The sequence below is a fragment of the Pithys albifrons genome, chromosome 14, assembly GCF_047495875.1.
Source record: "Pithys albifrons albifrons isolate INPA30051 chromosome 14, PitAlb_v1, whole genome shotgun sequence".
Lineage (NCBI taxonomy): Eukaryota > Metazoa > Chordata > Aves > Passeriformes > Thamnophilidae > Pithys > Pithys albifrons.
This window is the reverse complement of record NC_092471.1, coordinates 6,958,100-6,974,153: the sequence shown is the minus strand read 5'-3', so window position 1 is coordinate 6,974,153 and position 16,054 is coordinate 6,958,100. Positions and strand designations below refer to the sequence as shown.

Below are 16,054 nucleotides of genomic sequence, written 5' to 3'. Positions count from 1 at the left end.
TAACATGTTCTGTACATGTGGCTGGTTGGGATTAGCACAAACATAATTATGTTTGAAACAGTATTTGAATATAACTACTGTAATTGTATCAGGGGCCAAATTCTTTTACCCTTTGTCCTAAAAAATATCTTCATCAGACTTCTCATCAAAACCTAATTGCAAACTGGAATAGTATTTTTCTGTTTCTCACTACATAGAGGATGTGTAGTCTTGCTCCAAATTCAGTGAGACAGATCCTTTCCTAGAGGATTAGAAGATATATAATTCTTTAATTCTTACAATTCTTCCCCCTCCCCTCCTTTTTTCCCCCCATAAATTTGAATTCTTGTAGAAAAACTACTGAAATCTTTAGAGAACAAACTGCAGTCTGAATAGAAACTAGTCCCTCTTCAGTAAGACGTTCAAGGCTTGAAGAGCCATGGCAGTTTCTTTTGCAAAGGATTTCTCAACTTTGCAGTTTTGGATAGGCATTTAAAGTAGTAATATGAGATCCTAATACCGGCACCTACAGAATAGGAAACAGACTTGTATGGGACAAATGGGGAGACAGAGACCAGAAAAATCCCACTAACCTTTACACAGAGGACATTTGCTCTCTAACCAGCACACTTATATTTGCCCTTGCATCATCACAGCTTAGGAAGTTTTCCTTACATTTTCCAAAGCTGATGCCTTCTTGCCCTTTCATTGATAACCCTAGAAATGAGCCCATGAGATGGGAGAGGTGGATGACAATCCATGCAGGTAATATTTTCTGGATTTTCATGGCAGCTTTCAACTAAAATATCACCCTCTCAAATGAATCCCAGGATGTTTAACAATGTAGTTGGTTTTAAACTACAAACTTGTTCATGCAGAGGACAGTATTTTGGATATCCCTTGTACCATGATGTATATTTTTATCAAATTCTGGCCTTTTACTGAGTTCATCATACTTGGGGTTTAAACTGGATAAAGGGTTTAGGAGAGCTGGGGGATGGGGACTAATGAATACATAAATAATCTGATCACACAAGGCTCACTCAGAATGTAAAAGGGAATGGAATTCCCTCAAGATGTATAGTCAAAAACTAATAACGGAAAAGATCAGTTTAATACTTTCATGACAAGGAGCAATTTTGTAGGCACTGTCAGTTGATAGTTATTTATAGAAATTCAGCAATTTTCCTCTGTAAAACTCAGACCAGAGTGGATGAGAACAGCACAAAATAATTGTTTCTGGCACTGACTTTCTCAACCATTTCTAAACTGGAACTCCTTAATATGCTTCTCCCAAATCCCCTTTTTGGGATTTTATTGTGGCCCCTTTCAGTTTAGCAGTACAAGGTGGTTCACAGGTCCCTAAGACGTTGCTGTAACTACCTGAAATGGCAACACAGATTTTCCAGGCTCAGCTGAAAAGACACAAGATAAGCAATTATTGTACAATCTTTGTTCTTTTTCCTTTGACCTGGTGGTGTCCTTCAGTAAGGCCAACTCACTGTTGATTGGTAAATGGGTTAAAATTGTTGGACATGGAGGCTTTGCAGGCTAATACAAATGTAATGTCACAGGTTGGAAACCAGAGCGGGAACAGCTTGTCTAAGTGGGAAATACAGAGGGGAAGATGGAGGGTTTTGGTGCCCAGTATTGACAGCAATGCCTTTACCACAATGTCTCAGACAGCAGTGAGTATTGGTTAAAACTTGGTTGTAATAATGCCAGGGTCATGGGTTCAATCTCCTATGTGAGCCATTGACTTAAGAGTTGGACTCTATGATCCTTGTGGGTCTTTTCCAACTCAGAATAATCTGTGACTCTGTGAGTCTGTGAGTATCTCTCTTGTCATGGTAGCACCGAGCTGGGCTTGCAGCCATCACTGCACTTACCCTGCTTCTCAGACAGGTTTTGCAGCTCTCTCTTGCACTTACCCTGCTTCTCAGACAGGCTTTGGGGCTGTCCCCAAGCGCTGCTCCTGCCATTGCCACCTGATGAGCCCCGAGCTCGGCATCACATTCCCAGTGCTGCTGTACGTGGGGCTCCATCCCGCTGTTGTGGCTACAAACATCACAAGCTGCATCAAAAAACCATCGAATTTGATTCTTCACAGTTGATATACAAAACCCTGGGTTTCCATCCCTAATTTCTGAGCTGGTAAAATCCAGTTTAAGCCTTTCTCCCTCACTCTGCAACGCTCTGACAGGAGGTTGCAGCCAGCTCTGCTCCCAGGTAACAAGTGACAGGATGACAGAACAGTCTCAAGCTGTGCCAGGGGAAGTTTAGGTTGAACATTAGGAGGAATTTCTTCACAGAAAGGATCATGAGACATCGGAATGAGGTACCCAAGGAGGTAGTGGAGTCACCGTCCCTGAGGTGTTTAAGGAGAGATGGGACGTGGCACTGAGTGCTGTGGTTGACATGGTCACAAGCTGGACTTGATCTCAGCAGTCTTTTCCATCCTACTTAATTCTGTGATTCTATGCTGGGGGCTAAAACCTGAAAAGAAGTTCTGGTATCACAGAATCCTAGAATGGTTTGGATTGGAAGAGACCTTAAAGATCACCTCCTTCCAACCCCCTACCTGAAGGGAAGTTCTGGCCAGGTGGGGGTTGGTCTCTTCTCCCAGGCACCCAGCAATAGGACAAGGAGGCACGGGCTCAAGCTCTGCCAGGGGAAACTGGAGATCAGAAAAAAATTCTTTCCAAGAGAGAGTGCTCAGGCATTGGAATGGGCTGCCCAGAGAGGGGGTGGATTCCCCATCCCTGGAGGTTTTTAACCTGAGATTGGCTGTGGCACTGAGTGCCATGATCTGGTAAAGGGACTGGAGTTGGACCAAGGGTTGGACTTGATGATCTCGGAGGCCTTTTCCAACCTAATCCATTCTGTGATTCTCTGGGCAGGGATACCTTCCACCAGCCCAGGTTGCTCAGAGCCCCGTCCAACCTTGCCTTGAACACTTCCAGAGCTGGGACATTCACAGCCTCTCTGAGCAACCTGTGCCAGGGCCTCACCACCCTCACAACAAGGAATGTCCTCCAGAAATGTCCTCCCGATATCCCACCTCACCGAGCCCCTGTCAGTCCGAGCCACTCCCCCTGCCCTTCCCCAAGATGGCGCCCGGCGCTTCTCCCCTCACTGCGCAGGCGCCACGGCCCCGACGCGCCCGTGACGCGCCCCCGCCCCGCCCGTGCCGGCCCCGCTGCGCTGCCCGGGGCGTGCGGCCCTCATGGTGGCCTCGGGCCCGCAAGCTGCACCATGAGGCTGCTGCCGGCCGCGCTCCTGGCCCTGGCGCCGCTCTGCGCCGCCTTCTACCTGCCCGGGCTGGCGCCCGTCAGCTTCTGTGAGGAGGGCGAGGAGACCGAGAGCTGCAAGGTGAGAGCCCTCCCGTCGGGCCCGGCGCGGGCGGTGCCCCCTCAGCCCCCGCTCGGGGCTCCCGGGAGGCACCGCCGGGGCTCCCCCACACCCTGGGTGCCTCCCGCAGGCCACAGCCTTTGCTCCGGGCAGCCACACATCTCCCGCTCCTGTTGCCGTGGTTCCCTTCTTCCCGCTGAACTCCCCAGCGGGCTCCGGCAGGATCCCTGGTTCCTTGTTCCTTGTTCCTGGCGTGGCCGGGGCCTGTCAGGAGCCAGCGGTGACTGCGCTGCGGGACAGCAGCACTTGCTGGTTAGCCAAGCGTTTGGGCTCAGCCACGAATTTGTTTCTAAAAGTCTGTATTTTCATACTTTTTCTCCTCTCCTGTTTCAGTCACTAATTGAGCTCTTCGTGAACAGGCTGGACTCGGTTGAATCAGTCCTGCCGTACGAATATGATGCGTAAGTACAACACAACAGGCTTCCAGGAGCCCTGGGAAGGACCCTGTGCTGTTCTCAGCTCCTGGGACCGTACAGGCGTCAACATTGTGCCCGTAGGGATGGAGGGAGGAGCAAATCCAGGTCTCAGCGGCAGGAGTGAAGTACAAGAAAGTGGGAAGGACGAAGGCCACACCTGTGCGAGCTGACCATCCTCTGTTATTGCTAAAAACAAAGCTGCAGGGTTTCTCATGGGTGCATTTTTTCCAGCTGAGTACAAGATTAAGTGTTGGCAGTTTAGTATGTTTGAAAGTTCTTCCTGTTATGCAAATCTAGGAATGGGGAGCTTTGAGTTCCTTTGTTTTAACTAAAACAAACCTGGAGACCAGTAACTGTTAGTTTTCCTTTTTACACCAGAGCTTTGTAGCTAATTCTTGGTTTGTTGGGTATTTTTTAAATTCTTGTCTGTGAGAACTGTTACCTGCCCTTGCAGGTATTTGGAGACCTACAAAGGAACGATACACATGATTTGCAGTCTTCTTGCTGGGCACACAGAAAAGAGAAACTTGCCAGAGTTGTAGATCTTACCTTGTGCAGTGCAAGAGCAGAGACTGTCTCAAAAAGTCCCCAATGTCTGTATTTGCATTAAACTTCATGAAAGCCAGTGAATTTAGGACCATGTACTTATGCAGCAAATCTAAGTGTGGGTTTGTTTGTTGTTTTGTTATTTTTGTTTCCCCATAACCTACTGCTGTCTGTGTTTAGTGAAAGCCCAGATGTTTGGTATAATTTAAAAGAATGAAAATTCCCATTTCAGGCTGTATGTAATTGAAAATTTGTGATTGCTGTTTGATAGTGTGACATCAATACTAAAGGCATCTCCCTTCTTTAAAACATGTTTCACTTTAAATACTATTTATAAAGGCTCCTTTAAGAAAGGGGTGTTGAACTGCAGGAACTTCTGCAAGGAAAATGAACAATCCATAGCACAGTTTTTTTTTCTTTCTCCCAATATGAAACATTCAATTGTTTGTTTAAATTGCCATTTGAAAAGGATACATGGACTAAATATCATGCAGTGTTAAAAGATGCTTCAGCTATTGACATGCCTGGATTGAAATGGATCTTCAAACAGATGCCAGATTTCTTGGCAAAGCTACTCAGATATTTACTACCAGTAGATAAACTGTCAACCATGAAATCTGCTGTGTTAAGGACATAACTCAAGAATTTGCTTTAGGCTGACATTTACAGTTATATGTCAATTAAAAATTAAAGGTAACCTTTGCTGCTTTTTTTCTAGTTTTGACTTCTGTCAAGATAAGGAAGAGAAAAGACCTTCAGAAAACCTTGGACAAGTGCTGTTTGGGGAGAGAATAGCATCATCTCCGTATAAGGTTATTTTACCCCTTGCAGTTGATCCTATTTAAATAGCTGCCATTCTGATGGCTCTAGTCTGTAGACATAGCTCAAGATTAATGACTGATTATTTCTGTTTGTATTTTTAATATAAGCTTTGAAGTGTTTATGCAATGAAAACAAAACTCCTCCCAGCCCAAAGGCATCTTAGAGTTGTTAATTAAAGTTAGGAAACTGAGCCAGTATTCATCCTTCTTTCCTATTACTGTGTGACAGAGAAGTCCAGAAACTGTGTCTTAGACAGTTATTTAATAGCTGAATGTGTGGTGTGTTGGTGATCTGAAAATAATTAGTTAATTAAATGTAAGATTGGAGGCTGTAATGTTTTGTATACTTGGTTGTGCTGTCGGGCAACTTCCAGAGTGGGAAGGGGAAGTCAAATTGGGGCTCACTTGCAGATTTTTCCTGCTTGGCACACTTAAAATTAGTTGTCTAAAACCAAACTTTCCATTGTTGCATATCACTTGAAATCTTCTGTAAAATAAATGTGTGGAAATACTTTGTAGATTAGGTACGTGGCATTTTTTTGTCTCGTGCTCTGCATTAGCAACAATCAAATGTAACATCTCTAAAAACCTTTATCAGCTTGGGACAGCTGTGGTCAAACAGTGGTTCTTAATGTTTGAAAGCTCTTTGCTGTTCGAGTGCTTTCCAGACTGGGATTTGCCAGTGCAGCTGAAAACTGGGCTGTGTTTGTGTGTGATGGTTGCTGGATGCTCCAAATCCCTGAGAGAAGAAGAGGCAGCAGTTTCTGAGGGTCCTGGTCACATCCTTCCATCAGTCTGTTGAGGAGGTGCTGCTCCCTCTCTTGTGTGAACTGCTCCTGGAAGTTCCCTTTGATTCTCTGAGCTAATGTAATTTTAAGTCTTACGACTGCTGGTCACAAGACTTTTAAATGTGTAGCACGATGGATCATTTGGATTTGGATACCTATTGAAGGGATTCAGTATTACAACAACTGCTTGTTTGAAATGGCTGCACTCTACAGCAATTAGAAAATCCTGTTCCTGGACAGCATTTAGGCTTTGATGCCATTAGAATTTTCAGCCATGTTTTAGGGATGTTAGCTCACTGGCAGGTAAACCCTAACTGGTTTAGAAGTTGGAGATGCAAATGTGAGCATGGTTGTGTTAGGTGGTGTCTGTGCTTGAAGCTTGGATGTTGTGCAACTTTTTGCATTTTTGGCAGCCTTGTCTCCTACTTAGTCATGGTGGGGAAAACCAGCTAAAATTAATGTGAAACTTTCAAGAAGGGTGTAGTGAAAGTCTGGTTTAGCAGATGATGAAATTACCAAATAAAACAAACTGGTAAAATTAAAAAGCAATACCTTTTCTACTAATGTTCCATTTTCAGTCCTCAGGGTTTATCCAGACGTGGATCATCTGGGCTACTGAAGAGGGAAATGTGAAAGGGAATTACTGATGCTGGATATATGTAGATCTTGACATTGAAGTTAAAGCCATTTTATGTGACTTTTATAGCCAGGAAGTGAAGTAACTAAAAAAAACCAGCTTCACCTGAAAAAAATACTCTAAAAGACTTTGGAAGCAAAACTGAAATGACTCTTTTTGTGTGCTTTTTTAACAGTTCACTTTTAAAAAGCAAGAAGCTTGCAAGAAGGTTTGTACAAGGTCATATGACCCAGCAAACAGCGCTGATAAAAGCAAACTGGCTTTTTTGAAGAAAGGAATGCAGCTGAATTATCAGCATCACTGGTAAGCTGAGATGTGAGCTTGAGGTTGGTTGTTTTTACTGCTTTTTGACATCATTATCTATGTTCTAAGTGGTTGCTTTCTTCCTTCTGTGTGATAGTTGTCCTCTACTGTGCATCTTGTGGGCACTGCTGAAAACTGTGTTACGTGAATGTGAAATGTCAGTGTAAAATCAGGTGCCTCCCTTTCTGAGGACGTGTTCTTTGCTGATTTCTGTCTAGGATTATCGATAACATGCCTGTAACGTGGTGCTATGATGTGGAAGATGGACAAAAATACTGTAATCCAGGATTTCCAATAGGATGTTTTGTTACTCCAGATGGTAGAGTTAAAGATGCTTGTGTTATAAATGTAAGTGGTGGAACTTTTCTTGTTAGTATAGCAGATGTAGTTTCACTTGTGGTTTTATTTTTAAACTTTTCTTTTCCTGAGAAAGATACCTTTGTAAATGTGGTTACTATTCAGAATGTGGGGATTGACAGAGCTGAGTGCTGCTGCAATTTGCTGTGTTTCACTGATAGAATTGTGCAAATAAAATGAATATATAGGTGATTTGGGTTGAGCTGGCAAAATGCCAACTGCCCAACACAGAGAGAAAGGGCCCCCCCTCTTTTGACCTATATATGTTTTAAAAAGCTGTAAAATAGTGGTGTGGGTATTTAAAAGCCTTAGAAAATTGTGGGTTTGTCCTGAAATTTCGTATGTATTCATCCTTGTACCTATTTGTTCTTTGTCCATGTCATATTTGTGTGCAAGACCTTCTTTTATGGATTTCAGATAGAAGCTTTCTAGTGAACACCTAGAAATGAGCCCTGTGTTCTAGTTGCAAAGTTATGTCTAGCACAGTTTACAAGTTAAATGTGTCAGGGTTTTCCCAGATGGCTGGAAGATAACAAACACAGCTGGGACAGGGAAAATGATATTGACAACACTTGGAAATATGTCAGTCATCCTGGGAGTTCTCTGGTGAACTAGTGCAGTTACAAATAATAGTGATACAGTTTTATCTCTCCTGGAGGGAGGGACCACACTCTTGTGGGAGGGCAGAGAACTCTCTGTGCCTCTGTTCTGCCACAGGACTTGCTGCATGTGTGCAGTGCAGTCAGTTCATTTGTGTGCAGCAGGTCTGGTGCTTCTTTGAAGTGTTGCATTTATCATGCATGCTCAGTTTACTGTGTCTGCAGTCACCTTCCAACTTGGTTACTCCTCAGGCTCCCCAGACTCTTGAAAGTAATCTGTGGATTGAATGACCTGTTCCAATTTGGTATTTAACTTTATTACTTTGTATATGAGGTTGTATGTTAAATTGGTACTGGTGCATGTTATGTTGGAACTGTTACACAGAAAGAAAAATCAGTAACAGAGTGGGTGGAAACCTGATTTGTTTTTTTTTTTGAAAGGGAGGATTCATACCTGGATGTCAGTGGCTGAATTTCCTTAGGGAGAGCTTAGGGAGCTTGTGATGGGTATCCATGAAGTGCTGTGCAGATTGTGTGTGCTGGTAGCAATGTGTGGGCTCTGCCAGCCTACACAGTGTCAGTTTTGGTCTGTGAACTCTGATTGCAGTGGGAACTTACATGGCAGAGTGCCAGGGGGATGGTTGATCCGTAGGCAAATAAGAGTGTGGCACCATGGATGTGACTGCCATCTCTGGGGTTTGTACTTTCATAGGTGTACCCAAATACCTGTTCCCACAGTCATAAATGGGGCAGGAAAGGGGTTGATAACATGCCATGGCACAGCTACAGTTCTGCTTTGGAGTTCTGCAGCTGCTGAGCTGCATTATCACTTCAACTGTTGCTTTGAAATGGAGAAGACAGAGACCTAAAGATGGGGTTACAGTATGACATGGGTGTGATTCCAGTCTGCTCCCAGTGAGAATCTTGATCACAGTGAAAGAAGAAGAATCCATTCCGTGCAAGACACCCTCATATTTTGCTGGGGAAAGAACAAAAGTTGTATGGCATTTGGAAAATGGCTGATATGCACAATAAATACAGGATTTTTTTTTTTTTTTTACTTAGAGATGCAACTGGTCCCCTAATTCAAATTCAGGTTTTTTTGAACAGTGACAAAGTTGAGGAGAAAAGTATCTCCAAGTCAACTTAACTGACTCTGGTATCATTTCAGTTTTATGTAGTTGTTAGTATTTCCTAATTCCTAAAGCATAGGGATGACAAAGTAGAACAGCTGCTGAAGGTGAAGGGTAGTTTTTTGAAGCAGAACATGGTTTGTAAGCTCTGGTAACTGGAATGGAGGTGTAGGCACAGTGAATGTGAATTACTTCTTGTGGCAGCTTTTTTGGTAAATACTAAAATGCTGTCAAAGATACTTAAATTTTTCTAGTAACACAGATGTGATAGTTTATTGTGTGGGATTTTATTTATATAACTCAGCATCATATAGAAAAATACATAAATATTTTATACAGGTATATTAACGTTGAAGTGATTCCTCCATCCAACAATAGTCTTATTTTAAAGTTCTTGGCTGCTTGCGCCCTCTCCTGTTCGAGAAGTTTCTCAATCTCTTGGTAATGTTTTGTAGTCAGAGTTTAACAAGAAGAACACTTTCTACCTCTTCAACCACGTTGACATAACAATCATGTACCACAGCGGGAAGGATGAAAACTGGCCTGGTGCAAGACTGGTGATGGCAAGACTGAGACCACAAAGGTAATTGTGCATTAAAGCAGCAGGTTCTGGTAGTCAGGAGTCCTAACAGCAGTTCCAAACATAGAGATGATATGTGGTGTCAGTAAGTTCTGAGGAACAACTTATTCTGACTTCTGGTAAAGCTTTCTGTGTGTTCCTTCGTGTCTGGAAATGTATTTACAAGGACAGCTACCCAACTGTAAAGGTAATTTGACTTTGCTTTTAAAATGTTCTCCAAAGTCCCTCCTGATGGAAAAGCTACTCCTGCAGGCCCTTAGAACCTGACACAAAAATAGTCTTTTCATGTTCTGATTGATTTGCATCTACCTGTGCATGTTTTCAGATACATTGGGAAACATCCTCCAACTGAGTAAGAGTTTCCCTTGTTGTGTCTGTTACTTGTCTCCCAAATGTACCTTGTGTGAGTGCACAGTGTAGGTGTACCTTTTCCTGTGTAAGTTTGGATACTGAGAAATGAGTGAAATACCAGATTTATACTGGTATTGAGAACAGCAGATGATGACAGCTAATTTCCTTAGTTTTCTGCACAGACCAGAGAGAAGATACAACAACTCAGAGGTCAGGAATAGACTGAAATGATTATTTTGGTATCTATTCAGTCTATTCGTGCATAGTTCATACTTTCCTACATTTGAAAACTGCAGTCCAGTTATAAAATTTCAAAGTAGGTTGAGGGTTTTTTTAGTTAAACTCTTCCCTCTTTTCCACAGAGGTTTAGTACACTCTTAAATTACACTACCACAGTTTCTCAAGTCATACAGACATGTGGTACAACATGACTCAGATATACTTGTCTTTTCTGTTGTGATGGTATAGTGTGGTTTTAGTGCATTATTATAATTGCTATGCAAGCTTATTCCTTCCATTTACATTTGCTCTGAGGTGGTGGCAAGAAGATTCTACCAACCTTCTCCAGTTTTGATTAAAGCTTTATCAGTTGCATCCTAAATAGAGAGGTGGAACCAGATGATCTTTGAGGTCCCTTCCAACCCAAACCATTCTATGATTCTGTGAATGATTGAAAAATAAGAATTTGCCTTTTCCTTGGCAGTGCAGACCACAAGGGGACACAGTTATGTTGCACATAATTTTGTCATTCTCTGTCCTGGTGTTTTACTTGGTGCTTTGCTTCAACCTTGAAGCTTTCCTGATGGGGGAATATTTGTGGTTGGAGCACCCTAACCTTTCAGGAAACTTTTTGTTATCTTGTGGCTTGACTTAGTTGTTGACATATAATAACGTATGGTACAATTGTTAATCTCAATTGGGTAAGTACAACTTGCCCAAAAGGATATGAGAGGGAAGTTATTTTCCAGTGTTAGAGGAGATTTACAGGAGTGAATTCAAGCAAACCTTAAGGTTTCTTGGCCTTTGTGCTTCTATGGCTGCTGTGTTTCCAAGGTTCTGCACAGACGGGGTTTTATAGTTGAACTTTAGACCCAAATCCACCAAAATAAAATAACCCCCCTTCTCCCTATGAAACCTGAGAGGTGAAAAGCTGTGGGAGATTGCTGAGGGATTCTCAGCCTTCCTTCCTGACAAGCACCCACTGAGGTGGAGTTGCTAATAATGCAGATTTGTTAAAATATGCAAGAGAGGTGTGATGGCAGAGAAGGGATATTTTGTGTTAAATCGTACCATCCTACCAGGTAAAATCTGCAGACTTTGCAGCCCAGCATTTCATCCTAAAGCTGGGATTCATTCTGATTGTGGTAGAAAAACAGGTAGGGTAGAACCACATCTCATGACCCTGAGAAGTCAGCAGTTCTCAGTTCACTTGTGCTTAGCAAACAACTTTACTATAATATTCTCAAATTGCATTGGATGGGATGTGCAATTTATTTAACTGTTTTTCCCCACTAGCTACAAACATACAGATGAAAACAACTTAAGTTGTGAAGGTCCACCTATGGAGATTCCTGGAGATTTCACCAATAAACTGAATTTGATCTACACTTACTCTGTGACATTTGAAGTAAGTATTGAGTCTGTTACATGAATAGGTAATTCCCCAAAAGAATGCAATCAAAGAAATTGAGTGATTTGCTAATAGCCAAAACTGGATTATACTAATGTAAATTCCATGAGAATGGTCTTGTGAAGCATTTTTCTCAAAACCTTAGTGGATTTTCCATTACTGTAGTTTGTGAAACTTTGAATGTATAAATAAAGACTTTTTCCCCTCCCTGTTTTATTACTAGTAGAAAGGTAGTAGATTAAGTGCCAGTGTTGTGTTCCTTGAGGTAAACTCTGCTTTCAGAGTTTAGTCAGGGTGCTGAAGGTCTCATGTTGAGGAACAGTTTATAGCATATATCTGGGGACACTTTGTGTTAAATACTGATTGTAAAGCTTTTCTTTTTCTAGTGAATTTGAAGGATTTGTCTCATTTTGTGTTGCTTTTATTTTGTTCACAACCTTTTTTTGGAGTAGGTGGCCATTTATCTTTTAGAATTAACACTTTGATGTTTACCAATACTCTAATGCTTTATTCAGCCTACAGTGACTCAGACAGGAGGAAATCAGGCTTTCTGGCAGGTGGGTCTTTACCCCAGCATGGAAACTGAACCTCCTCTGGGGCTGGCAGTAATTTGATTCAAGGTGCTTCAAGCCTTGGTACTTTGGTTCCAGTCTGTCCCAAAAATGTGGTGGTTTCTCTGATGTCAGATGCCAATCTTAGAGGATTTGGCTTGAGACCACCAGCTTGTTTTGTGCAGGCAGCCATTGCATGGTAACAGCTTTCATCTGACCAAATTGAATTTGATTTGAACCAGTGACCTTGAGGTGCAAGGCTCCGTATCCTGTTACTTTCCCCTTGAGACTCCCAATCCTCCTTAGACTCTCTTAATTTTCTTACATGAATGAACCTTCTGTCATTAACATTTGTATTTAAATCTTCATGGTAAACTGCAATTTAGAATTTCAATGTGACCTTTGCCTGGTTAGTCACGCAATGTGTTGGGTGTTTGGGTACTCCCTTTTTCTCAGGCATGGAGCAGGTGAGGCTCAGATCCCACGGGTTCAGATGCTTCCAGCAGATGGCACTTCAGAACTGCTTATTTTCTCTCTTATCCCCTTGCCTTGATTTGAAGTAATACTTCATACATTTTACTTTTATTAGTAGTTTTCAAGATAACTTTAAAAGGGAGTGTTTATCATTGAGTAGTATTTTTAAATAGGAAAACATTAGTTTCGGTTACCCTGGATACATAAAACAGTGAAATCTGTAACTATTTTATGGTCCTTTCTAATTTGTCAGCTGACTTGTGATGAGACAGTTGTGGTGTTGCTTTAATTAGTTGAAATGGGCAAGGTGATTAGCTCTATCTGTGTGAAAGGTATGCACATCATGGCTCTAATGTTCAGCACACAGGTGCACAGGAATGGAACCATGAGAGCAGTTCGGTGCTCAGGTAACAAACTTTAGCACAACTGCTGATTGGACTGATGAAGAGCAACTTAGGGCAGTTTTGGCTACCTTGTTGTGTCGGTGGAATTCTTTATTGTTGCATGCTCTTGATCCAGAACTTAAAAGTTGTAAGCTGGTAATACAGTCTACATTTTGAGAATTATCTGTACCAACTTCCCACCTGGTAAATAAATGAAGAAATTCAGCAGAATGTTATGTCAGTCAGGGGATGTAATTTGGTAGCAGGACAGCAGGTGTGTATGTCCTATGAGACCACCTGTGGAAGGCAAGGCTTGTGGGTCAGAAAATCCTCACTTGTACAGCTCTCACATGAAGCTTTTAGGGAAGGAGACAGAAGAGAATGAAAACATCTTTTGAAGGTGAAACGACTTCTTAAATCCATCACAGGAATATCTGGAAATGAAAGTTGTCTGCCATGAATCAGATTGGAAAATAATCTGTGTCAGCCAGCATATGGCAGAAAGTGAAGAAGCCTGTACTAAATACATTAAAATGGGCTAAGAAACAAAAATTCCAGGGGAAACTAGAAATATGTTTATGCAGTATGTTTGACAAAGTTGAAGTTTCAAGATCAGTGTGCTGTGCTGGGAGAATCTTGTAGTGATGGCGCGATAGTTTTTCAGCCTGTATTTGGGATTTGCAGGCAGCTACATCCTGAATCATGGAAAGATGAGGGTTAATGAAGCCTCAGTTGAAGGTAAAAGACATGGGTAGGAGATTTCAAGAAACGAGATACTCTTTTAGAGGCTCAAGAGATGAATTAATGTGAGAGGGATATCTAACATGCAGGGTTGATACCAAGCTTAGATGTGAATGCTGACTGCAAGGTTTATGGAAAAGATTTGGTGGGTTTATTCCTTCTCAGAGAACACAACAAACTTGTACTTTTTTCTGTTAATTACTATTTCATTTCTTTATAGGAAAAGAATAATATTAAGTGGGCTTCCAGGTGGGACTACATTTTGGAGTCTATGCCTCATACAAACATCCAGTGGTTTAGGTAAGATTGGCATTTTTTTCAGTGATTCTTGCAGGAGAGCACGAAGATTCCTTAGTAGTGCTTCTAGGGATAGATATATCTATAAAACATCTGCTGTGGTAGAACAAAATCTGTGTTTTTAGGCAAGAGAATTTTTTTGTTTGATACGTGAAGTAAGTTTCTATCTCTTGGGAGCAACTATAGTATTGCATTTTGTGAAGGGATTTCATCATTAGTGTCCAAAAGGAAAGCAACTTCCAGTGTTTTACTTTATCTCCATTCTGGAGAACTTTTGAGATGTTGCTGCTCTGCGTTGTTCGTATTGTCACTGTCTGGTTGTCTCTGACTGACAGGTGAGAGGTATGTATATGTACTGCATGTTCTGTACTCAACAGCTGCTCACAGTCAGAAAAGGTCTTTTTTTAATGAGTAAAAGACATATGTGAAAAGCTCTTTCTTATTTCCCTCTGTACCATGCAAATGATACCCAGTAAGTACATAATTTGTGTTGAAGTGTTAATGTTTTGGAATATAAACATTTGAAAAGGCTAATCTGATTAAATTGGTCTCTACAGAATAACAAATGGCATGATGTCAGTGTCATTGGTTGATGGATATAAAATCTGCTTGACAGCCTGCTTTAAGAGCTGTAGCTGTTTCACCAGGGAAATTACTTCTGAGTTATATAAGAAGGAAAATAAAGAAAAGTAATATGTGACTGTCTTGAGAATTAGTGACGTATCCTGAAATAATATTCCTCTCACTTCTGTCTCCTAAGAAACCATAGAGGTACACAACTTAAAACAGTTTGTCTTCTCTAGGTGGGAAAACATTGAAAGGTCTGAATACTGATGTTTCCTCAGACTTGAGCTGTATATTTGGTATGAAATGAGGACTTGTCCTGAAACCTGAATATCTGGATTGAAAGTTGTACTTTTTCTTTATTTACAGTATAATGAATTCCCTTGTAATTGTTCTCTTCCTCTCTGGCATGGTGGCCATGATAATTCTGAGGACTCTTCATAAAGATATTGCAAGATACAACCAAATTGACTCTTCTGTGAGTAAAATTTACAGCTTTTACGTGAGCACATTTTTCTGGCTATAGGGGTGTCTATCATTTAGTTTTGAGTACATCTAGAGAGGTGTGTAACTATGCTGAATTTGATACATACTGATATCTCTGGGGTTAAAGGTAGCTGAGTGGCTATTCCATATTTTCCAACAGGAATACATGGGCAGATGGGAAAGTCTTACTTTTCTATCATCACTTGATGAACTTGTAACATTCAAGGACAGACTTCAGATTTTAGAAGTATGTGGCACAATTCACAGAAACGTTTTGGCAGAGAGCAAACTTGTATTTGAAATGCAAGTCCCTTTGTTCCAAGGTCTTAGCCAAGGAAAGCCTGGTTTTTAATAGATCCTTTCACAGTACAGGGGAGAAGCTGAGGGAGCTGGGGGTGTTCAGCCTGGAGAAGAGGAGGCTCAGAGGTGACCTCAGCACTGTCTAGAACTACCTGAAGGGAAGTTCTGGCCAGGTGGGGGTTGGTCTCTTCTCCCAGGCACTCAGCAATAGGACAAGGGGGCACGGGCTCAAGCTCTGCCAGGGGAAATTTAAGTTGGATATCAGGAAAAAATTCTTTCCAGAGAGAGTAATTAGGCATTGGAATGGCCTGCCCAGAGAGGAGGTGGATTCCCCATCCCTGGAGGTTTTTTAACTGAGATTGGCTGTGGCACTGAGTGCCATGATCTGGTAAAGGGACTGGAGTTGGACCAGGGGTTGGACTTGATGATCTCGGAGGTATTTTTTTCCAACCCAATCCATTCTTTGATTACACCAACAGCCACAAGACACAGTAGTGACATTTATAAGTATTCTGGCACTGGCTTGCCATCAAGATGTGACAATTTCTCCTGGTTCTGTTGGTCGCATTATGCAGTCAGTCAGGACAGGCAGCTGGTTGTATGACACAGATCTAGGCAGGCAGTGTGTTCTTTATGGAATCACCATCCTTGGATGGGGCCATCTGGACATGGTGCTGGCTGAATTGCTTTAGGTGGCCCTGCTTGTG

At 41.9% G+C, this 16,054-nt stretch overlaps 1 protein-coding gene across 1 annotated transcript in view; it reads left to right on the top strand.

Moving 5' to 3' along the window:
- The first annotated feature begins 3,154 nt into the window (after positions 1–3,154).
- Positions 3,155–16,054, top strand: part of LOC139678383 (transmembrane 9 superfamily member 2-like) — a 28,646-nt gene continuing 15,746 nt past the window's right edge. The window contains exons 1-9 of the mRNA XM_071569166.1: positions 3,155–3,351; positions 3,724–3,791; positions 5,071–5,164; positions 6,774–6,901; positions 7,120–7,249; positions 9,446–9,573; positions 11,437–11,548; positions 13,921–14,000; positions 14,931–15,039. Coding sequence (XP_071425267.1) covers positions 3,235–3,351; positions 3,724–3,791; positions 5,071–5,164; positions 6,774–6,901; positions 7,120–7,249; positions 9,446–9,573; positions 11,437–11,548; positions 13,921–14,000; positions 14,931–15,039 — 966 coding nt within the window. The 5' untranslated portion in view covers positions 3,155–3,234. The remainder of the gene's footprint in view (positions 3,352–3,723; positions 3,792–5,070; positions 5,165–6,773; positions 6,902–7,119; positions 7,250–9,445; positions 9,574–11,436; positions 11,549–13,920; positions 14,001–14,930; positions 15,040–16,054) is intronic.